General features: G+C 42.3%; 1 protein-coding gene across 3 annotated transcripts; it reads right to left on the bottom strand.

Annotated features, from left to right (window-relative positions):
• Window positions 1-1,606: 1,606 nt before the first annotated feature.
• Window positions 1,607-15,827, bottom strand: LOC142209702 (5-hydroxytryptamine receptor 3A-like). Of its 3 annotated transcripts, none has more exons than XM_075278739.1 (9): window positions 15,746-15,827; window positions 13,530-13,699; window positions 11,107-11,151; window positions 10,908-11,017; window positions 10,468-10,637; window positions 9,761-9,909; window positions 5,127-5,337; window positions 3,771-3,899; window positions 1,607-2,314 (listed from the first exon to the last, which is right to left on the bottom strand). In XM_075278739.1, exons 1-9 carry the CDS (start codon window positions 15,774-15,776, stop codon window positions 2,052-2,054), a joined length of 1,278 nt encoding a protein of 425 aa, XP_075134840.1. In that variant the 5' UTR covers window positions 15,777-15,827; the 3' UTR covers window positions 1,607-2,051. The 3 variants fall into 3 exon arrangements, with proteins under 3 accessions (XP_075134840.1, XP_075134841.1, XP_075134842.1); XM_075278740.1 differs by lacking the exon at window positions 15,746-15,827 and adding an exon at window positions 15,312-15,432; XM_075278741.1 differs by lacking the exon at window positions 15,746-15,827 and adding an exon at window positions 15,286-15,432.
• Between the last annotated feature and the right edge of the window lie 7,979 nt (window positions 15,828-23,806).

The raw sequence follows: 23,806 nt of genomic DNA on the forward strand, positions 1-23,806 counted from the left end.
AGCCTCTAGTCGCTTCCTGTAGCTTTTAATCAGTTCCTGGATCCTGGATAAAGGTATTTTGGACAAACAATTCAAGTTCAGTTAAGTTAGATGGTCGCCGAGCATGGACAGCCCGCTTCAAATCATCCCACAGATGTTCAATGATATTCAGGTCTGGGGACTGGGATGGCCATTCCAGAACATTGTAATTGTTCCTCTGCATGAATGCCTGAGGATTTGGAGCGGTGTTTTGGATCATTGTCTTGCTGAAATATCCATCCCCGGCGTAACTTCAACTTCGTCACTGATTCTTGAACATTATTCTCAAGAATCTGCTGATACTGAGTGGAATCCATGCGACCCTCAACTTTAACAAGATTCCCGATGCCGGCATTGGCCACACAGCCCCAAAGCATGATGGAACCTCCACCAAATTTTACAGTGGGTAGCATGTGTTTTTCTTGGAATGCTGTTTCTTTTTGGACGCCATGCATAACGCCTTTTTTTATAACCAAACAACTCAATTTTTGTTTCCAAAATGAAGCTGCCTTGTCCAAATGTGCTTTTTCATACCTCAGGCAACTCTATTTGTGGCGTACGTGCAAAAACGGCTTCTTTCTCATCACTCTCCCATACAGCTTCTATTTGTGCAAAGTGCGCTGTATTGCTGACTGATGCACAGTGACACCATCTGCAGCAAGATGATGCTGCAGCTCTTTGGAGGTGGTCTGTGGATTGTCCTTGACTGTTCTCACCATTCTTCTTCTCTGCCTTTCTGATATTTTTCTTGGCCTGCCACTTCTGGGCTTAACAAGAACTGTCCCTGTGGTCTTCCATTTCCTTACTATGTTCCTCACAGTGGAAACTGACAGGTTAGATCTCTGAGACAACGTTTTGTATCCTTCCCCTGAACAACTATGTTGAACAATCTTTGTTTTCAGATCATTTGAGAGCGGGCTGTCCATGCTTGGCGACCATCAAACTTAACTGAACTTGAATTGTTTTGTAGAAAGAAATGTTCCAAAATACCTTCATCCAGGAACTGATTAAAAGCTACAGGAAGCGACTAGAGGCTGTTATCTTTGCAAAAGGAGGATCTACTAAATATTAATGTCACTTTTCTGTTGAGGTGCCCATATTTTTGCACCGGTCAAATTTTGGTTTAATGCATATTGCGCATTTTCTGTTAGTACAATAAACCTCATTTCAATCCTGAAATATTACTGTGTCCATCAGTTATTAGATATATCAAACTGAAATGGCTGCTGCAAACACCAAAATATTTAGAACTAAAAATGATTAATAGGGGTGCCCAAACTTTTTCATAGGACTGTATATGTATATATATCCCACAGAGGACTGTTTAAAGGGAACCTCACACATCTGCTTCAGCACCCAATCTGCAATGTCAAGGAGAGCTGGTTGTTTCATATTAGTAGTACTCTAGAAGTATACTCCATAATGTCTATAATAAGTTTCCGGCATTGTATGAAACTGACCAAGAAGGAGCCTGCTGGGCCTTTTTATATATTATTATATATATATATATATATATATATATATATATATATATATAATTTTCTTTTTTTTTATTATTTTTTTTTAACTATTTTATTAGCCTTCCCTAGTTGGCTTCAACCTGCAGTCATTTGATTGCAAGTTCCTTAGACTGCAATACATGTGTATTTGGAATTGTATAGCAATACCTCCTTTTTATGCTGGATGATGTTTTCAGCATCTGCCAGTAACTCTATTGTAGGTAAGGAAATCAGGCCCAATACTGGTGCACTTGCAGGCTGGGTTACATATCCATAAAAGAGAATTATCTCCACAGTGCTTCATCAGTTTGTTACCACAATGGTGTGTTTCTGCTCCTCTTAAAGGCCCCTACTCGGCAATATTATTGATTTGAGAGGCATTTTAGACCTGCAGACTTACTTTAAGGCTTTAAAGGTTTTGTTTTGTTTTTAGCTTGGTCATTGTATGGTGCCAAGCAGATTTCTAATGCACTTTGTATTCCAACAACTCCTTAACCTTGCTGTGGCATGCCATGTCCCCTTCTGACATTTTAGTCACCATTTCCACTTAAAGAAAACTAACATATAAAAAGTAATAACAAGCACTGTATGGCCATAAAACACAAACTTCTCTATCCTTTCCTGGAACTTTTCACGTTCTGCCTCCAGATTTTCCTTTCTTTGCAGAGAAAGGATCTGTTGCCTCACCATGTGCATATCTCTGCAGATCTTTTCTAGTGCTGAGGCTACTCCATCTTCTGGTACCGGCTCCTCTTCCTTTAACTCATCTTCATTGCAGCTAGACTTCAGCAGGAGTCCTTAGAAGGCAAAAAAAAAAAACCTTAAAAACAACAATCAGAAACTTAGACTTACAGGCCCTACTGTTATACATCACTGAGGAGGATACCAGCTTGTGCCTGCCCTCCATCTTACACTGCTTTCCTGGGTGCTGTCCAGACAGCTCATCCTCCTAGAAGAAAGCTTCTCATAATAATATGGTGTTTTCTGTGCCTTATCTAAAAGTTATGTGACAACTTTATACCCAATCATATTATGTCAGTTATACAAAACGCACCTTCTCTTTGTATATACATTGTATAAGCACAACTACAATATACTGTATAAAAACCTCACCCCTTCCTCCATTAAAGATTCAGGATCCATTTTAAAAACATTATTCTAAATGTGACTGTGTCATTCTCTAAGCCGGTTCATATACCACTTGCACTAATTTGGACTTCTATATGGTCATAGTTAGATACACAGTCCAGTCATATTAATGTGACCACTGCCTACTTTTGTCGTCAACATTAAATAACCAATCGCAGAAGGCACGTGTCATCAGCCATCTGGGTGCACTCATCATTGTGGAAGGCACGATGGATCAACACAAGTATGCATCTATTCTTGCAGACCATGTTCACCCCTACATGCGAATTGCTTTTCCTCAGGATGATGGCATCTACCAGCAGGACAATGCGACGTGTCATAAAGCTCGCAGTGTACGTGCGTGGTTGGAGAAGCACCAGGATGAGTTTACTTTATTCCCTTGGCCAGCAAATTCCCTGGACTTGAACCCAATCGAGAATATGTGGGACCACCTCGATCGGGTTGTTCGTGCCATGGATGCTCAACCGCGTATAGCGCAGCTGGTCACGTACTGGATTTGGCATGGCTCAACACCCCAGTGATCATCATCGCAACATCCCCTCTCTTCCTGCACGCCTCGCAGCAGTCCGCTCTGCCAAAGGTGGTTATTCTGGATTTTGACAGGTGGTCACATTAATGTGACTGGACAATGTATTTTATGGAGTTGTAAGAGGGACCAATGCAAAGTTATGGGTTAGAAGGAGGGAGCAGACTCCCTATGTCACCCCACTGGTACCCCACAAATTGATCATGGGGTACTAGTGTGGTTCCCCTGGCCTGCTATTGGTTTATTCTGGATAAGCTATGGCGGTTTATCACTGTACTGTAGTAAATTTTCAGTATTAGAAATTCTAAGATTTTTTTTTCTTCTATGCGCATGTACATTGCTCTGTTCACGTTACCATCATGGCTTCCTTTCCTTGCTGAGCCATTAGATAACTATGATGGCTTAATTTATTTATTTAATCAAATGCCAAAATCTATCATTTCCTCAGATTTCTGTCTTTTTTAATGTGTTAAAAAAATTGCTGCAGTCTGTGACCATTAAACTGTAAATGAATCCTTAGGCTGAAAAGTCCTTGACCACATCATTATCCTTATACATATGAAGTATGACTATAGTACCTTGATATAATGGGAATGTCCCAGCAGCAGTCTTATCTGACTTTTGGGTTCTACCTCCAATGTATGTAATGAATATGGTTTCTACGATCCCAATAGCCATGAGACTCATTGTACCGATAAAGAATATTACTGCAACACAACAGAGGAGAAATCTATAAATGCACAGATAACACAGGGATAAGCAGATCATAAGCCCATAATTCAGTCATTCTATGAGATCACAAATGATGAAGGTCATTGATATCCTCTATGGAAACTGTTAGATCAACTATGTTAATTTTCCTGAAGATCCTATTTTAAAGGATCAAGAGATAGGTGATTGCCAATTTTGCCGCCATTCACATTGAAAATACATTCATTGAGAAAAACAAGCATGCACCCAGGTAGAAATATTGCTGCAACTCAGTATGACCTCCATTAGAGAGGATTGTTTGATCCCCTTACAAGCATAAGTAGCTCCTACGGCTTCCTTCTCCAACATCCAGACACCGATGGCACCTTCATTACACACCCCTGTCTCTGTACTCACCAGTTTCAGGCACTTAACAGAAGGAAATTTGAAATCTGCACTCATTACGTGTCCTGCCTTTGACAGTCTACTAGCATCTCTTTTGATGGTAGCGGTGTCGTGAATAAGAAACTTGGATTGCTACAGTCTAGAATTGTTTCATCTTTAGCAACAAATCTTGGCTCTATATGGTATCTCAGGTCACATTAAATTTGAGATTGGTCTGGGAACTCATTCATTTTGTGGTCTGTTCTCAAGTCTGAATTAATTGTGGATTTGGTCTGAGGTTAGAGTTATTGTAGGGCTTTGGTGTGGAGTTTGATTAGTTTTAGGATCTAGTCTGGTGTCTAATTTATTTTCGTACTTTGTTGGGGGTCTGTTACACATCATTTTCTGCCCCTGCATTTATTTGTATCCTACTTCTCCAGCACTAGAATTTTGGTACTATAAAGCATTGGGCAGACATATAGGTACGTCAATGGGCACCTGGGAAAGCAGCAGGCTTGTTATTGGTGGTAGCATCTGGATAACGTGTTAAACAACTGGGGTTGTGTTGCTATAGAGAATGGGAATGGGATACAGAGAAGAGATGCCAAAAATGTCTGGACAGCAAGCTCTGCAGTTGTTGGGAGAAGCAGTCATGGCGAAAAAGAAGCAGTCAAGAAAGAAAAAGAAATGTGAACAATTTGAACCAGAGCAGATATCATCTGTGATCCCTTGAATGTAAGACATTCTTTTACAGCCAGAAGCTTTACTTGAGGACATACAAAATGTTTCTATGAAAATATAGAAAAGTGCATTTTACCTTTATTTTAAAGTATCAGTGAAAGCAGTCATGTCCCCCTTACCAATTATAGGAGGTTGATCAGAGGATGCAGGCAAGAAATCATTCAGGAGGAGCATGAGAACAGATATGCCCAAGAGCAAAGTGATCTTGAAGCCGATTTTTTCATTGTATGCTTTGGGAACAAAGTTACTTAACAGGTCCAGAACCAGAAGAGCCATGGAAGGTAAGATTAAGGCAAGTATGTATAGGCTCGATTCTCTCTGTATGGTCGCCTGGGGAGTTACAAATATATAAAATCCAAATGAAGATGATAAAATATGAACTTTATTTCCAAACCCTAACTAGTTCCTACATCTCTTTTTTTTCCCCCTACGCCCTACAGCAGCACAAGATGGGGTATTCCTGCCCCTGTGTGCTGTTAGGACAGGTGGAACTTTTAATTAGCTAACAGTTTTCCCCTTATAAGAAGCTGAGAGACCTCCTTCCCCCCTGTGTTTTTTTCTGTCCTGTGTGACTGGACAGGTGGAGGAGGCTGTGGCCTCCTCTATGGTTTAGAGTAAGGTGTCTTAGATCCTTTTTTCTCTTTCTCTTCCTTTCTGAGAGAAAGATCTATGTTTATACTGCAGTCTCTTGTCTAACGCTAGGTTCACACTAGCGCCCGGAGTCCGTTCTGAGCTTTCCGTCTTCTGCATCCAGAAGACAGCAAGCTGTCAGACCAGGTCCGGCCGTGTGCGCTGGTGAGCGTTTTATGCTTTCCATCGTGAAACCGTTTTTTTTAAACTGGACACAGAGTACTGCATGTCCGACTCTGTGTCCGATTTAAAAAAAAAAACGGTTTGTGGCGAAGAGCATAAAATCCTCACCGGCGCTCACGGCTGGACATCTTTGAAACCCATTCAAATGAATGGGTTTGAAAGAGTCCTGCAGGTTTCCATCTCCTGCTCAGTTTTGTGCAGGAAACGGAAACCTGCATGAACGGAGACCGGGCGCAGAGGTGAACGATCCCTAGGTAGTGGCCCCGGTCGTAGCCACCCTGCGCCTCCAAGGGATCTTTATTGTCCCATACCTAGATGACTGGCTCCTAAAAGCCCGGTCAAAGGAGGTTCTTGTCACACAGTTGGAATCCACTGTGGCTTTCTTTAAAAGAGCTGGGCTGGCTAATAAACTGGCAGAAGTCAGTAGTGGTTCCATCTACCCGGATTCAATTTCTGGTGTTTATCCTGGATTCTCTCAGCATGACTATCTCCCTGCCTCTTCCTCGGAAGGAGAAGATTGGTCAAGCAGCTCATCACCTGTCCATAGCCCAGAAGGTTATTATCAGGACTGCCATGAAGCTCCTAGGTCTCATGTCCGCAGCCATCAAGGCAGTTCTGTGGCCCTATGGCACATGCGCCCCTTACAGTGCGAGATCCAGAGAGTCTGGAACCACAGTCCTTCAGGGCTACAGAAGCCTATCCAGTTATCCATCAGAACCCGTCGATCACTGGCTTGGTGGTCCCAGCTCAGAGACTGGAAGTCCACGGTCCAGACATCCTGGACCCTGTTGACCACAGATGCCTTCCTCACAGGTTCACGGTTCTGGGGGAGACCCCGGTACGTGGGACCTGGAACCAGCTAGAGAAGGCTCATTCGTCCAACTGGCGAGAGCTCACTGCGGTGCACCGTGCGCTTCTAATGTGTGCACCCCACCTGCAAGGGAAAGCTGTGAGAGCGAGAACAGACAACTTAACAGCAGTCCAATATATCAACAAACAAGCGGGGAACCAGATCACCCTCGCTTCTGCAGGTGACGAATCTAATATTCTCCTGGGTGGAGAGGAATCTTTCACAACTATCAGCAGTTCATATTCGAGGTCGGCTGAATATCCTTGCGGATCAGCTAAGCAGAGGCCTGGTGACGGCAGGTGAATGTTCCCTAAATCCAGACATCTTTCATCATCTCACCGAGATTTGGGGTCTCCCCAAGGTGGATCTGATGGCCACCCAGTACAACGCCAAAGTGAGGAAGTTTTGCTCCCTCTACCGGGAAAACAATCCTTTGGCAGTAGATGCCCTGTCAATACCTTGGAGGTTCAAACTAGCATACGTTTTTCGTCCGATTCCCATGATTCCGAAGGTATTGGTGAAACTCAGGCACGACCAGACTTCGGCAATGGTGATCACGCCGTTCTGGCCAAAGAGGGCATGGTTTACCCACCTCATCTTGATGAGTCCAGGGACCTACTGGAGGCTTCCACAAGTCCAAAACCTGGTAACTCTAAACAGACAGCCCTGCCTGGACCTGGACAGGTTCAACCTCACTGCCTGGAGGTTGACTGCACCGTATGCAGAGATAGAGGATTGGCCCAGGCCGTTCTAAGAACTTTGGCCCATTCAAGAGCGGATTCAACTAACAGGAGTTACCAAAGGATCTCTCGGATATTTCAAGATTGGTGTGTGGATAGGTAGCTTAACAACTCTGCTATCGAATCGGTCTTGGAGTTCCTACAGAGTGGCCTGGATAAGGGGCTAACTCCAGCTACCCTGAAGGTTCATGTTTCAGCACTTTCCGCTCTTCTGGGGACCCGGTTATCACAAAATCCTCTAATAAAGCAATTCCTTAGAGGGGCCTCTAGGCTCCGCCCTCAGGTACAGCCCCCTGTCCCGCAATGGGACTTGGCTGCGGTTCTCCAGGGGCTTTGTTCTCCCCCCTTTGAACCCTTAACAGAAGTGGACTGGAGATATCTCTCCTACAAGGTAACCGTCTTGTTGGCAATTACCTCTGCCAAAATGGTTGGAGAATTACAAGCTTTGGCTGCCTTGGAGCCATTCATTACTTTTTTCCCTGATAGGGTTCAACTTAGGTTCATCCAGGGATTTTTACCTAAGGTCCCTACCTTTGGTAATATAAATCAAGTGATATCGCTGCCACTTCTGAGTTGGAGGAGAGGATGCACAAGTTGGACTTGGTCAAAGCATTGCGCATATATTTGGATCGTACAGCTTCCTTTAGAAAAACCTGCTCATCAATACCTATGGCCATAACAAAGGTGTTAAAGCCTCTAAAGCCACCCTGTCAAGATGGATCAGGGAGGCCATCGCTTGCTCTCTTCACGCTCAAGACCTACCAGTACCGGAATTTGTGCGTGCCCACGCTACCAGAGCTGGACCAACTTCTGGGCAGAAAGACGCTCGCTCTCCTTAGAGCAGATATGTTCCGCTGCTTCCTGGAGTTCTCATTTGATGTTCGCCAGACACTGCAGATTGGACTGGCGCAGCTCAGAGGCCGCAGCCTTCAGACATTCTGTCTTGGCATCTGTTTGCCAAGATCTCCCGCCCTAGTTGGTATTATACTTGCTAGTTCCCCATCTTGTGCTGCTGTTGGGCGTAGGTGGAATGGAAGATTATAAGGATAATCTGTTTTCCCTTAGCCCAAACAGCAGCACAAGCCTCCCTCCTATTGTTTATGGTAATGTTTCTATTGTTATATTGCCTTTTATACTAACACAGGGGGAGGAGGTCTCTCCAGCCTCTTATAGGGGGAAAAACTGTTAGCTAATTAAAAGTTCCACCTAACAGCACACAGGGGCAGGAATACCCCATCTTGTGCTGCTGTTTGTGCTAAGGGAAAACAGATTATCCTTATAATCTTCCATTCTATTCCTTATCCTTACTATTTTGTGTAGTCAGGGGCGTAACTACCACGGTTGTGGCTGCCACAGGGCCCGGGTCATTAGGGGGCCCGGTGGGCCTCTGATGTTTGTTTTTTTATAGTATGTTACCTGCTGGAGTAAATCTAGGAGGCAATGAGCTCTATTTACTAACCGATTCCCACTCCTGCTCACAGCGGCCTGCGCTTCTCCTTCTGTGGAGGCGACTGTGATCAGGAGAGGGGATCAGTAAGTGAGGCCTTGGGCCCACAAACCCTAACAAACACTGCTATAATTATACTTTGGGGTCTTTTCAAGTCCCAGAGTATAATGATTGGAGACCCAGGGGAAGTGAGGGAACATAAATATCACTGTAACTTACCTCTCCGCAGGCTTGTTTGGTGATGTTCCTAGACGTCATGTGGGTCAGGCCTGCGTCGCAACAAATAATGATGATTCCGTAATGCCTGTTCCAACATTGAACATCTCCAAAATCAGTGGGGAGTGTGCCAGAGCCAGGGAGAGGCAGGTAACATTGTTTTTAATGTTTGTATCCTCCCCTGGGTGGGGATTGGTTGGGGTCAGGGGGAGAGAGGGGGGTCCCCATGTCAAATGCTCAGCCATTTCTAGCTACACCACTGTGTGTAGTACTTGAAGAATTAGCTAAACCATCAATCGTATTGTTCCAGCATTGCCCAGATCTCTGTTTCCTGGTCCCATCTAGGCACAGAGGATGTGCCGGACAATGCCCTCTTAGCCAAAAACTGATTGTGGGCATTGTCTGTGTGTTGAAACAGGAGCTGGAAGTGGAGACCAGCTGTGAGCAGAGCAGTGTGAGAACAGGGACATACAGTAAAAGGGACTTGAGAGTATTCGTTGTTGTAAAAAAGTTTTACCTACTTTGGCCATTGCCGCAAATTTTATTCCCACTAGAATACCACTTTTACAATTAATATAACATCTACAACCAGATTTATAGATTTAAACTAATATATAATAAATAATATAAACATATTAACGCGAGCCAAAATGGTTTAGGGGAAACTGTAACTGTAAATCCCATTACCGTGTATAAGAGCCTTGAGTAGCCATCCTGTGGTTTATATTCCACCGTTACTTCCAGTGGATGCCACTCTCCATTGTCAACAAAGTACTTAAGACGTTCACTGTTCACGTCAGAGGAATTCTTCTGAGACGTCAATATAAGACTATTTTCTAGAAAGTACAAGATTGTGATACCTTTATATGATACAGGAAAGGAGAGTTGGGACAATATATCCATGTGTACTGTATATATACAAATAATCTCGGGAAATTAAAGGGAGTCTGTCACCAGAAGCCAAGATATTAACTGAGCCTTGCAAATAGATAAGTTAGGGTCACCTGAATCAAACAGTGTTTTCCCCTTGTGAATCTGTGTCTCTTTTGCAACATGCCATCAGCAATAGAGGCACCGATTTACAAGGGGAAAACACTGTTTCAGGTGATACTAAACTATCTGTGGGGTTGGATTTTGGATAGAGACTACTTTCAAATTCCAAGAAATTTACAGAAATGCTGAAATGAAAATCTTGAGAGTTTGAGCAAATAAAAATATGCATAAAAAGTATTTTGTAAAAGGACTTGACATACATGTTTAAGACACAAATTCTTGCATTATGGAATAGCAGCAAAGACACCTCAGCTGTGTATAGTAAGAATTTGGGATCTTATTTGGTATCCATTGAGAACATCTAAAATTGTGTTGCACAATGACTTAACAAGGCGACTCACCTTTATGCATGGCACTGATAAGGGTTACAGAACATGTCTGAACATCAAATGGAAAGTAGTAAAAGTCCAAAATACATGTGCTTGACAAATGCGTGGGTTTAACAGCTGTAATCGTGCCGTCATGGCTTAGGTTGGCATACTTCATCCAAGAGGTCGAATCCTCAATAACTCTGAGGACAGAAGTAGATTGAAACTAAAACTTTACAAAATTTTAATCCACAGATGGTTAAAGTTAAAGGGGTTATCCAGTTTCTAACATTGATGGCCGAGGCCGGGTTCACACAACTTTTTTTCAATATGGAAATATGGTGTTGTGAATTGCAGCAGATACTACTATGGATGTGTTTGTGTGCTCCATTATACAAATAGACAGCATATGAACCAAAAATATACTCATGTCAGATCGATTCATAATCGGGGTCTTAGAATACGTTTCTTACTGTTCAACGTAGTAGAGGTCCGGCACCCAGAAGTAGGACAATGGAATTGTTGTATGGCTTATATTACAGAATTGTTCAGGGTCCCATGATAAAAAATCATTTTTCCATGTCTACAGATAAATAGTTATATTTAGAAAGCAAAAAAGCAAATGTTTTTAACAAAGACATAATAAATCATTTGAAAAAAAAATCTATTTACCAAGTAAATCCAAAAATATGTAGTTATCGTCTGTGTCTTCTCAACCTGTGGAAGTAAAATGGACACATGATAACAGATTATTTACTACATGCTAGAAATCTTTGGGATTAAAGGAGTTCATAACCCTTCAATAGCATTTGGCCCAAATCTCATCCATTCTTCCCAACTTTCCAACACACATGCATATTTAGCTTGGTTGAGAGCAATGTGTTCTCAATGGTGAGATGGGAGTAAGCCACTGACCGCCAATGGTGGCCTCTTATCTAGCAGCCTACTACCTGCACCAAGTACAAAGGGTTGGGCATGTTGACAATGGAACATGGCTGATCCTTCTTTCTCCTGACACATAAAATTGTTGTCCAGTCTCACCAAAATTGTCAGGAGTTAGGGTCTCCCCAAATTGTCAGTGTCGACTGCCTTTAACGTTTATATAAACGGGACTATTTTGCAGACCAGTTGTGGGGATGACCACTAGGACCTGTACCAAACATGAGAATGGGGATCCCATTCCCCTGTCTGAATGGAGCACTGTGATAAAGTTGCTCTCTCAGGTAGATTGATTCAGTATAGCCAAGAATAATCCAAACACACACAGGTAGGGAGTTTAATGCAGATTGTTTGTCTATATTAAATGGCCTGGTCATTACCCTTGAAAGTAGCTATGAGAACTGCTTTGACTGGGTCAAAGAGCATCCAGTCAAGTGGAAAGGTTCTCAGGATGACTTTTGTGGTCTCAATATCTTCAATTTTCCAATATATTTTAAAATTAAGAAGTATATACTGTTCATACAAAATAGAGTGAAGTCATTGTACAAAATTGTGTAGCTTTACACTTTTTTTTTTCTTTTGCATCTACCGTATTATTACAGCAGATGTCTGGACTTTAATCATGGTGACCACTCAGATCCTATGGGGCCACCATACCTGTTGGGTTTCCGCTGTATAAACCCTTCTGATGCCTTAGTCAAACCTGACCTTCTATTACAGGCTGCCAAAGCAGCCTGTAATCGAAGTCTACAGTATATATTTTACTTTACATTGCAGTGCATTAGCATTGCAGTTATTACATTAGCAATCAGACCCCTTGGGGTTCAAGACCCCTGGGGAAAGGGGGGTCCAAAGATAAATGTAAAAATAAATCAAATATCTAATCTTTCCCTAAATAAGATACATCATCACATAGTTACATAGTTACATAGTTACATAGTTGATGAGGTTGGATAAAGACATTAGTCCATCAAGTCCAACCTATAACCCTACAATCCCTACAGTGTTGATCCAGGGGAAGGCAAAAAAAAAACCCATGAGGCTTATGCCAATTGCCCTATTTCAGGGGAAAAAATTCCTTCCCGACTCCAAATCTGGCAGTCAGTATAAAACCCTGGATCAATGTGTCCTTAAAATCTACACATAAACTACAATTATAATCTGAGGACCTCTTCAGACCAGCAGAGTAATATTAGCAGAGGCCACAGGGAGGTATCAAGCTTATAAACAGTGTTACTTAGCTGTCCTGGGGTCCGGTGCGGCTCCCCGTGCTCCTCTGGCGTACACATGGGTCACGTAGTGTAATGACGCATACCCTATGTGACTGCCTGATGTCAACTCTGTAGGCCAGAGGTCATGAGGAGCAGCACCGGAGCTCAGGACAGGTAAGTAACACTGTTTTATGTTTGTTTACTTCCCTGTGGCTTCTGCTAATATTACTCTATGGGTCCAAAGAGACCCTCGGAGTATAATTGTAGTTTGTGTGTAATTTGGATTTGGATGAACTCTAGAAAAATGTGGGTTTGGCTGAAGCCAATATTGTAAGAAAATCTCTATGTATGTGTGATTTAATTGATGTAGTTGCATGGGGGCCACTGTGTGACATTATACTTCATGCAGAGCCCACTATGGGGCCTTACACTGTATGGGGCCGCTATGGGGCATTATACTGTATTGGGCCTCTATGGGGCATTATACTGTGTGGGGGCCACTATAGGATAGTATACTGTATGGAAGGGCCATTATAGGGCTCTATACTGTATAGAGGGGCCTTCATGGGACAATATACTCTATGGAGGGGCCACTACGGGAGATTATACAAGTATGGGGGCCACTATGGGACATTATACTATATGGGGGCTGCTATGGCACTGTGGGAGGTTCTATTTTAAATGTGGAGGCCATTATATTACATGAGAGGGACACTGTGGGGGTCATTATATGATATGTGGGGCACTGAAATGTGAGGGCCATTATACTACATGAGGGGGAACTGAGGAACCTTTAAAGCAATGCATGGACAACCAGCTTTTGGACTCTAATTCTAATGTTCACCGGAGGTCCCAGCTGACACCTCCTATTGTGTGGATAGGGGAGTAACTGCAAATAAGCTGAATATTCCTTTAATTTTCTTGTTCCCTAGAATATGATCTTACCACAGCCAGGATGGAAATAAATACTATGTCCACTGTGATTATTAATGGCTTTGTCCAGTCATTTTTAGGCATTGTCATTAATAGCTGATGTTCACGTTCCGTTATATTGAGATACTCGATCACATCGTACTGCTTGCATGTCTGATGTAGCAATGCTCCTGGGAGGTTATCTAGATGGGAAGAGAGATAATGGATAGTATTAGCGATGACCGCAACAAATGTGGCGATTTTAATACATTTTTTGACTTAGGTTAAATGTGAACAAATATTTTCTAAAATAAAAATGTGCGATATCTCTAAAAAGCCGTATTGGTACAAACTGGCCCTATACAGCTAAAATTATAAGTACATTAACCACAGCCTTGAGAATGATAGAAATATCATGGTGGATCTGTGCCATTCCTCTAGTTAGTCTGTCCAGTCAGTGTGAACAGTGTCAGAATTTGTAGGGACACCAAAGAGAATAGTAACACCATATTTGACATCGGATATCAAAAAGCGGAGTAGAAAGTTTTTGGCCTTATGGTCCACCCATTTATATAAGATACGCCCCAACCTATAGCATTTGAGTCACAAATAGTAAATACAGCCATTACAGACTAATTAATACAGATTTACAGAGAGCCCCCCCCCCCCAAAAAAAAGACCTTTATTATAAAGACCACACACCAGATCCCCTTTAGTACAGACCCCAAACCAGGTCTTCTTTTAATTCAAAAACTCCCTTTATGCAGAGCACAGACCAGACAAGTATATACCGTATACAACCTCCAGTCCTTGTACCTTGGAGCACCACAAAATGAATAATACTACACCCACATGAACTGTTACAGATCAAAACCTATGAACAAATACAGACCACATATTGGACCCCATATAAAAATACAGACCATGTACATAACTGCAGACCCTGTACACAAATACAGACCCCAGACCATATCCCATAAATACTGCATACTAGACCAAACATATTCAGACCCCCTCAGTTGCCATAAAAAAATTTGCAGGCCCCCAAATAAATTCAGAATCCCTATACTAATACAGATGCCAGAACAAACTCCTTTAGGTAAACACACTCCCTACAGATCCCAGACCCCTAAGTAAATACAGACCCCCGATGAGACTTGTTAAAAAAATATAGAACTGCCCCGGGTGCTTGTGGGACTGCCCTGTGGTATAACAATTCTGGCACAGGGTGGTGACTTTTTGGACTCGGTAGAGGAGAAAGTAAAGTTGATCCTTCTTTCAAAAGTGGGAAAGTTTCATAACCGTATTGCCGCCCCAAAACATGGAGAAAAGACATCAAACAGTGCTTTGTCTCCATGACCTGGAGGTAGGTATAGAGCCCTCCAGGGCTGGGATGGGTTGGCGCAACTGTTCTGATTCAGACCAGAGCATTCATAGGTTTTTCTTTGGATTGTTGGTATTTACTAACACAATTGCACCCTGTAAACAATTGACACCATTGTAAGGAACTGGAATCCCACTTTGGGCTGTATATGGATCGTTTTTATTATCTACGTACCTACCGTCTTATTATATGATAAACATCACATTGTACTTCATTGTATGTTATAACATATCTCATGGATCCCACTGACTTGTACATAGTGTTTCTTTTTTTGTTGTGTTGTTTGGCTTATTGGAAAATCTCAGTTAAAAAACATACAAATCTCAGACCCCCCTCCCCTTATTGCAGACCCCCCAGACTGCCCCTTTATACACACCTCAAGCCAGATTACTCCATTATACAAACCTCCGAGTTGTCTTGTAGATACTCACCTTTCTTCATTCACTGCTCTGAAAACAATGTGCTGATGTTGGTCCATGTGTCAGGAGTGAAGATGGGTTCAGGAATGGTAAGGTTATATAACAGTGACGTCTTGAGGATTTGCCTGCTTTTTCTGAAGTCTGGAAGATTGCCCAGTTTTTGGTAGTCTCCTGGGCAACCCAGGAGAGCTGGCAAGTGTGGGTAACATTCCTTAGTCGATGTATTCATTCATTATCGGGAGGAATACCATAACGACATATAATTCTAATGATCCAGTATGATTATTACATAGAGAATACAAGCATTTGCTAGAACAGATGTCAGCAGATATACAGGTCCTTCTTACCAGATAATCCTGGCAGACACAATGTAATCCACACTGTCAAGCAGAAAACACTACATTGCTGCAGAAACCATATGAATACATAGAAAGCATTATACATACCCACAAGGAGATACAAGAGCAGCATCCACATTGCTCCTGGATTTCTGGCAGTCTTCAGTGAGGGAGTGATGGCGCATTTATACTGAGCAGCAGGAAGCCTCCTTAATAAGTGTATCACGTTCAGTCCCCTGTGTATTGTCTGAACATTTCCTTTTATGGATTTTGCTTATCAAGACAATTTTTTAATGTTCTGAAGATGTTAATACAATTTACAACCTCTTAGATTTTGAAAAATGACTATTATGGATAACACTGGACTGAAGGTTTTTTTCCCCAGATATTGCTCAGTTTGAAAAGACATAGACGTAGATTTACTATGAATAGATATGAATGGATTCTGGCATAAAAGACACCAAAATGTAACTTTTTTGATGCATCTTGGTGCATTTTAGTATCTAGTGTGAGATCATTTTTTTTCCAGACAAGCAGGTATGAAGTTACAGGAAAATTGACAGGGCTCTATTCAGAAAATGCAGTAAACTGCGGCAAAATTTTGGCTCCAAGTAAGCCAATTAAGGGGTGGCATAAATATATACCGTATATACTCGAATATAAGCCGACCCGAATATAAGCCGAGGCCCCTAATTTTACCACAAAAAACTGGGAAAACTTATTGACTCGAGTATAAGCCTAGGGGGGAAATGCAGCAGCTACTGGAAAATTTCAAAAATTAAAATGGTCGGAGTTTTTGGGTGCAGTAGATGCTGAGGAAGGGGAGGGGGTGTTTTGGTTGTCTGTCTGCCCCTTCCCTGAGCTTGAGGACTGAGTTTATTTTACCCCACTTGGAATTCAGCCTGGCTGAATGTAGGGTATCTGCAGTGCTCCTATTAACCTCCTCCTGACGGAACAGGAGCACTGCAGATCCCCTATATTCAGTAGACTGGGCACTTTCAGACACAGGGATACCTAATGTGTATGTGTTTCACAGTCATTTTCTACTTTTGTATGTATTCTAGGGAGAGGAGGGATTTAGAATTTTTATTTTCTTTAAATCTCCTTTTTTATTTTATTTTTTGGCTCTATTTTATGGGAGATTCTATATGCTGGTCATAGACCCCCCCCCCCCCTTTAAAAAAAAAATAAAAATTTTTTTTTTTTTTTGCTGACTTGAGTATAAGCCGAGGGGGCTTTTTCAGCACAAAAACTGGGCTTTAAAATTCGGCTTATACTCGAGTATATACGGTACATTAGATTTTAGACTGATACCCTTTGTCTCAAACAAATGTTCATCGATGCCTGTTCCAAACCACAAATAGCAATGAACATTCCATCAAAGTTCATTTACCCTAACACAGGCTATTTAGTAGATTAAAGTCTGACTATATAAGGCTGGGTTCACACCAGTGCTTGCATTCCATTCCAGAATTTCATCCCCAAATCCACTTGAATAATGTAGAGAGAAAAATCCTACATATAAAAAGTTCTTTTGTGAATTTTAGATGAGGTTTCTGAAAAACAATACAATACACAGGTCTGTCAGTTTCGCTTATATGCATATTATTACAGACTACGGATGGCCGAATAAATCCAACACATCCGATTTTGGTTGTGACCAACTGTAGTTGATGGTCGGATATATGGAAAGAAGATTTGTAGGCTTATGTACAAACAATTGTTCACCGAACGTTCAAAATTTGCCATGTCAGCAGTTTAACATCTAAGGGTGCATTCACACTACGTAACGCCGGGCGTGTATGAGAGCCGTACACGCCGGCGTTACAGCAGGGCTGCCGAACACTTCCCATTCACTTCAATGGGAGCGCTCGTAAACGCCGCTGTTACGAGCGCTCCCATTGAAGTGAATGGGAAGTGTTCGGCAGTCTGCCGTAATGCCGGCGTGTACGGCTCTCATACACGCCCGGCGTTACGTAGTGTGAATTCACCCTTAATGTGTAAGGCCAGCTACAGACTAGAGAGTCTAAAGCTGCACCAGATTTACACAACATTTTAGACTGCTAATGTGACATATGAACACTGGGCGAAAAATGGAATATTCCCCCCATACAGCCAACATAAACTAATTCGGTTGTAATGGTCTTCTTTGGCTGGCTGTCAGCTATAATAGTTTGTTAATGGGCTAGATTGACAAAATTATGCCCGATATTTGCATGACGGGCACATCCATAATTAAAGTGTATGTCATCATTTCATTGGCATTGACCAACTTTCACATGTGAACAAATGTTAACTGAAATGTCTGTTGTTTGTGTGTTGGGTTCAGTTCAGTTGGGCCAGTAAATGCGGCTGATACATGGACGATGGTCTGAAAACGGCCGTGTGAAGCCAACTACTAAGATTTTCTATCAGTCACACAGAGTTTTTGGGGGGCTACAGACACTTTGTTTGAGTCACAAGTGGTGCTTTGAGCCTGCTTATTCCCACAGACCACACAACTGTGATGTGTATAGTGTATGTAACCCCCTTAAATTGGACTTTTCACAGCCTTCACCAACTCCATAGGCATCTATAGTTCTTGAAATCCATTTGGAGGAACTGTGGGAGGTTCAGGATCGGTAAGCCACCTAAATGTATAACTCTGTAATGTATAAGGCCAGGCTTTTAAGATGATTTGATGTGGGAATAAAAGCGATGTAAGCAATTTAATGCTTAAATTGCTTGCATTGCTTTTACTAGGGATGCTATCAGTGATTTTTCAGGCCACAAAACTCTGGGGTCACTTCTCATATTAATAATTTAAAGCCCCGACCACAGGAGCCCTTATTGCTTCACTCTGCAACATCTAAGGTGTGTAATAAAGTTCTGCAGCATCTGAGTTGTAAGTTATGATGTTCTGCAGCAGCTGAGGTCCTTCATCTGTAGTGGTGTGTGTGTTATTATGCTCTGCAGTACCTGAGATGTGTATTATGAGGTTCTACAGTCTCTAAGTTGTATATTTTGATGTTCCACCGCAGGTAAAGTGTACATTATGAGGTTTCCTGCATCTTGGGTGTGTATTATAAGTGCGAGAACAACAGAGGAGTATATTATGATGTTCTTCTGCAGCAAAGGGGTGTATTACTATGTTCTGCCGCATATAAGGTATGTATGATAGGTTTATGTAGCTGTTGAGGTATGTACATTGTTGGCCAAAAGTATTGGCACCCCTGCAATTCTGTCAGATAAGACTCAGTTTCTTCCAGAAAATGATTGCAAGCACAAACTCTTTGGTATTAATATCTTCATTTATTTTGCTTGCGATGAAAAAAAAACAAAAGAGAATGAAAAAAAAAATCAAATCATTGATCATTTTACACAAAACTCCAAAAATGGGCCAGACAAAAGTATTGGCACCCTCAGCCTAATACTTGGTAGCACAACCGCTTCCGGTAACCATCAATGAGTTTCTTACAAGGCTCTGCTGGAATTTTAGACCATTCTTCTTTGGCAAACTGCTCCAGGTCCCTGAGATGTGAAGGGTGTCTTCTCTAAACTGCCATCAAGAGACCTCTCCGCAGGTGTTCTATGGGATTCAGGTCTGGACTCATTGCTGCCACTTTACAAGTCTCCAGTGCTTTCTCTCAAACCATTTTCTAGTGCTGACCTGAAGTGTGTTTTGGGTCATTATCCTGCTGGAAGACCCATGACCTCTGAGGGAGACCCAGCTTTCTCACACTGGGCCCTACATTATGCTGCACAATGTGTTGGTAGTCTTCAGACTTCATAATGCCATGCACACGGTCAAGCAGTCCAGTGCCAGAGGCAGCAAAGCAACCCCAAAACATCAGGGAACCTCCGCCATGTTTGACTGTAGGGACCGTGTTCTTTTCTTTGAAGGCCTCTTTTTTTCCCCTGTAAACTCTATGTTGATGCCTTTTCCCAAAAAGCTCTACTTTTGTCTCATCTGACCAGAGAACATTCTTCCAAAACATTTTTGGCTTTCTCGGGTAAGTTTTGGCAAACTCCAGCCTGGCTTAAGCAGTGGGGTCTCCCTGGGTATCCTACCATACAGTCCCTTTTCATTCAGACGCCAACGGATAGTACGGGTTGACACTGTTGTACCCTTGGACTGCAGGGCAGCTTGAACTTGTTTGAATGTTAGTCAAGGTTCTTTATCCACCATCCGCACAATCTTGCGTTGATTTTTCTTTTGCGTCCACATCTAGGGAGGTTAGCCACAGTGTCATGGGCTTTAAACTTCTTGATGACACTGCGCACGGTAGACACAGGAACATTCAGGTCTTTGGAGATGGACTTGTAGCCTTGAGATTGCTCATGCTTCCTCACAATTTTGCTTTTCAAGTCCACAGACAGTTCTTTGGTCTTCTTTCTTTTCTCCATGCTCAATGTGGTACACACAAGGACACAGGACAGAGGTTGAGTCAACTTTAATCCATTTCAACTGGCTGCAAGTGTCATTTACTTATTGCCACCACCTGTTAGGTGCCTCAGGTAAGTAACAGGTGCTGTTAATTACACAAATTAGAGAAGCATCATATGATTTTTCAAACGGTGCCAATACTTTTGCCCACCCCCTTTTTTATGTTTGCTGTGGAATTATATCCAATTTGGCTTTTTGACAATTCTTTTTGTGGTTTTCCATTGAAGACAAATTAAATGAAGATAATAATACCAAAGAATTTGTGATTGCAATCATTTTGTGGAAGAAAATGAGTATTATCTGACAGAATTGCAGGGGTGCCAATACTTTTGGCCAACACTGTATGATGATGTTCTGCAGTCATAAACTCTTTTGTGGCAGTAAAGTCTAAGTTCATGAGAAATAGGAAAAAGGAAATCCAGCTCCATTCCTTAGATCTCAGCAATATGGAAAGGATCTAGAGCGACAGTGCTCACTACATACTCTGGATTTTAACCAATGTAAAATAAAAGCTATGTTTTAAGAGGGACCTAAGGAATGGAGCTGGATTTCCTTTTTCCTATTTCTCTTGGACATTGCCCAGAGCCGATGGGTTCAACTTCCGTGCAACCTCCGTCCCAGTATATTTGGCATTTACCCAATGGAAATCACTTTATCCAAGAAGTTCAAGTAAGTGGGCTGTGAACCTTCCCCTACCCATTTCCCTTTATTACATTGTATACAAGTCTATATTCATATCTGTGTTGGAGATTCCTCTAGGAGCCACAGATTCCGATACACGATGGATCCCATTATAGTCAATGCAGTCCATTGAGATCCATACCATTATCAGTCATACAACAGATCTGTTCTTATTAGAAATGTAATTATTTATTTTTTCTCTTATAAAACAGAAAATTGTAAATCCCAATGGAGATGTGAACACAGACAAGTTAGCTTTCTTGAGAAAAGTTAGTGTTCTGTAAACCTTGAACTTTCTGAAGTTCAACATAGTTGAGCTAAGATGAGAAGTAAATGTTGGTGGGGGGAAATTACTGCTTTTTCTCTCTTTTGGCCAAATTCCCTACTCCCCTGCGTAATACTTCCACACATCCGCCCTAAACCTAATAGAAATATTGGTAAAGCATTGTTGAGATCTTGCTGTCTGTGTGGGGGATACCATAGGGGTTGGGACAAACATTTATCCACAGGTGAGCCCTATGATATTACTGAGTTGGTACATATAACGTCACAGGTGTTTGTAGTTTGTTACAGCCTACTTACCAATTGCAGTGACATATACACTCACCGGCCACTTTATTAGGTACACCATGCTAGTAACGGGTTGGACCCCCTTTTGCCTTCAGAACTGCCTCAATTCTTCGTGGCATAGATTCAACAAGGTGCTGGAAGCATTCCTCAGAGATTTTGGTCCATATTGACATGATGGCATCACACAGTTGCCGCAGATTTGTCGGCTGCACATCCATGATGCGAATCTCCCGTTCCACCACATCCCAAAGATGCTCTATTGGATTGAGATCTGGTGACTGTGGAGGCCATTGGAGTACAGTGAACTCATTGTCATGTTCAAGAAACCAGTCTGAGATGATTCCAGCTTTATGACATGGCGCATTATCCTGCTGAAAGTAGCCATCAGATGTTGGGTACATTGTGGTCATAAAGGGATGGACATGGTCAGCAACAATACTCAGGTAGGCTTTGGCGTTGCAACGATGCTCAATTGGTACCAAGGGGCCCAAAGAGTGCCAAGAAAATATTCCCCACACCATGACACCACCACCACCAGCCTGAACCGTTGATACAAGGCAGGATGGATCCATGCTTTCATGTTGTTGACGCCAAATTCTGACCCTACCATCCGAATGTCGCAGCAGAAATCGAGACTCATCAGACCAGGCAACGTTTTTCCAATCTTCAATTGTCCAATTTCGATGAGCTTGTGCAAATTGTAGCCTCAGTTTCCTGTTCTTAGCTGAAAGGAGTGGCACCCGGTGTGGTCTTCTGCTGCTGTAGCCCATCTGCCTCAAAGTTCGACGTACTGTGCGTTCAGAGATGCTCTTCTGGCTACCTTGGTTGTAACGGGTGGCTATTTGAGTCACTGTTGCCTTTCTATCAGCTCGAACCAGTCTGGCCATTCTCCTCTGACCTCTGGCATCAACAACGCATTTCCGCCCACAGAACTGCCGCTCACTGGATGTTTTTTCTTTTTCAGACCATTCTCTGTAAACCCTAGAGATGGTTGTGTGTGAAAATCCCAGTAGATCAGCAGTTTCTGAAATACTCAGACCAGCCCTTCTGGCACCAACAACCATGCCACGTTCAAAGGCACTCAAATCACCTTTCTTCCCCATACTGATGCTCGGTTTGAACTGCAGGAGATTGTCTTGACCATGTCTACATGCCTAAATGCACTGAGTTGCCGCCATGTGATTGGCTGATTAGAAATTAAGTGTTAACGAGCAGTTGGACAGGTGTACCTAATAAAGTGGCCGGTGAGTGTATAGTGCATAGGCATAGTTTATACCATACTTGTCCATATTTGTCAGATTGGATCTGATAGAGTGTCCCGTAAATCACCTTGCAAAAATTATGGGGTTTGTGCATGTCCCTTTTCGTGATGTGGTTAAGCAATGTGTTGGTTACACCCCTTTTATGGTCAAAGTCACAGATAGCTCAATGAATGTGGCAGCATTCCGCTTGGCCAAGGAGACTTGCCCACTCTTCCAGGAGTCTGGGACGCTTTTCAAGAGCCTCCTGAATATTTCTGAAGAATTGGCAAATATAGCTTATACGGATCTCAACCAAATTGTCCAAACCAGGCCACCCCGGCAGGTTCAGCTTGGGACCCGTATTTTCATCATAGAAAGTCAGAAGTTTTAATTGCTGGGGTCTGGGAGCTATGCCCACCATTAGCTGAAAAGAAGATGCTGATGTGCTTACTGTGGGAAGTACAGACTCATATACTTCCCAACTTTCAAGTTGTTAATATAGGGATGTGGAGGATGCCAGCTTGTGGCTGTTCTCCATTTTAGATTCCTTGCCAAGGCAAGCGTGTAGCCATCTTAAATTCCATTTCTTTGTTCTGCCCAGATAGCTCATCCTCCCTTAGAAGCTATAATGGGATATGGCTCCTATTGTGCCTTATCTAATAGCCATGTGCCAGAACTATGTTACAACTTTACAGCCAATCAACTTATGCTAATTATATTAATTCCACCTGTTCTTTGTCTATACCAGTGATGGCGAATCTTTTAGAGACCGAGTGCCCAAACTGCAACCCAAAACCCACATAGTGTTACAAAATGCCAACACGGTAATTTAACCTTAATACTCTGCGGATCTACAATTACACACAGTTATGGACCCACAAAATACAGTCATATAAATGGGGCTTTACAGAGCTTTCAATAATACAAACAACTTTGTACTGAAAGGTAATAGTTTGCATTTGGTACATTTTTGAACAATTTATGTTATTATTATTATTGTTTATTTATATAGCACCATTAATTCCATGGTGCTTTACATTTGGGGGTTTACATACAATACACAAAATATACAGGTAGATATAATACTAAGGGCTCGTTCACATCTGCGCCCGGTGTCCGTTCTGCAGGTTTCCATTTCCTGCATAAAACAGAGCAGGAGACGGAAACCTGCAGGAGTCTCTCTCACCCATTCATTTGAATGGGTGAGAACGCTGTCCAGCCGTGAGCGGCGGTGAGTGTTTTATGCTCTCC

Source organism: Leptodactylus fuscus, chromosome 6, assembly GCF_031893055.1.
Source record: "Leptodactylus fuscus isolate aLepFus1 chromosome 6, aLepFus1.hap2, whole genome shotgun sequence".
In the NCBI taxonomy this organism is placed as follows: domain Eukaryota; kingdom Metazoa; phylum Chordata; class Amphibia; order Anura; family Leptodactylidae; genus Leptodactylus; species Leptodactylus fuscus.

Coding starts and splice junctions, on each gene's coding strand:
- LOC142209702 (XM_075278739.1), bottom strand. CDS start 15,776: ATGTGGATGCTGCTCTTGTATCTCCTTGTGG. Junction 11,152..13,529: donor TTATTTCCATCCTGGCTGTG/GTAAGATCATAT, acceptor TTACTTCCACAG/GTTGAGAAGACACAGACGAT. Junction 2,315..3,770: donor GACATTCCCATTATATCAAG/GTACTATAGTCA, acceptor TTGCCTTCTAAG/GACTCCTGCTGAAGTCTAGC.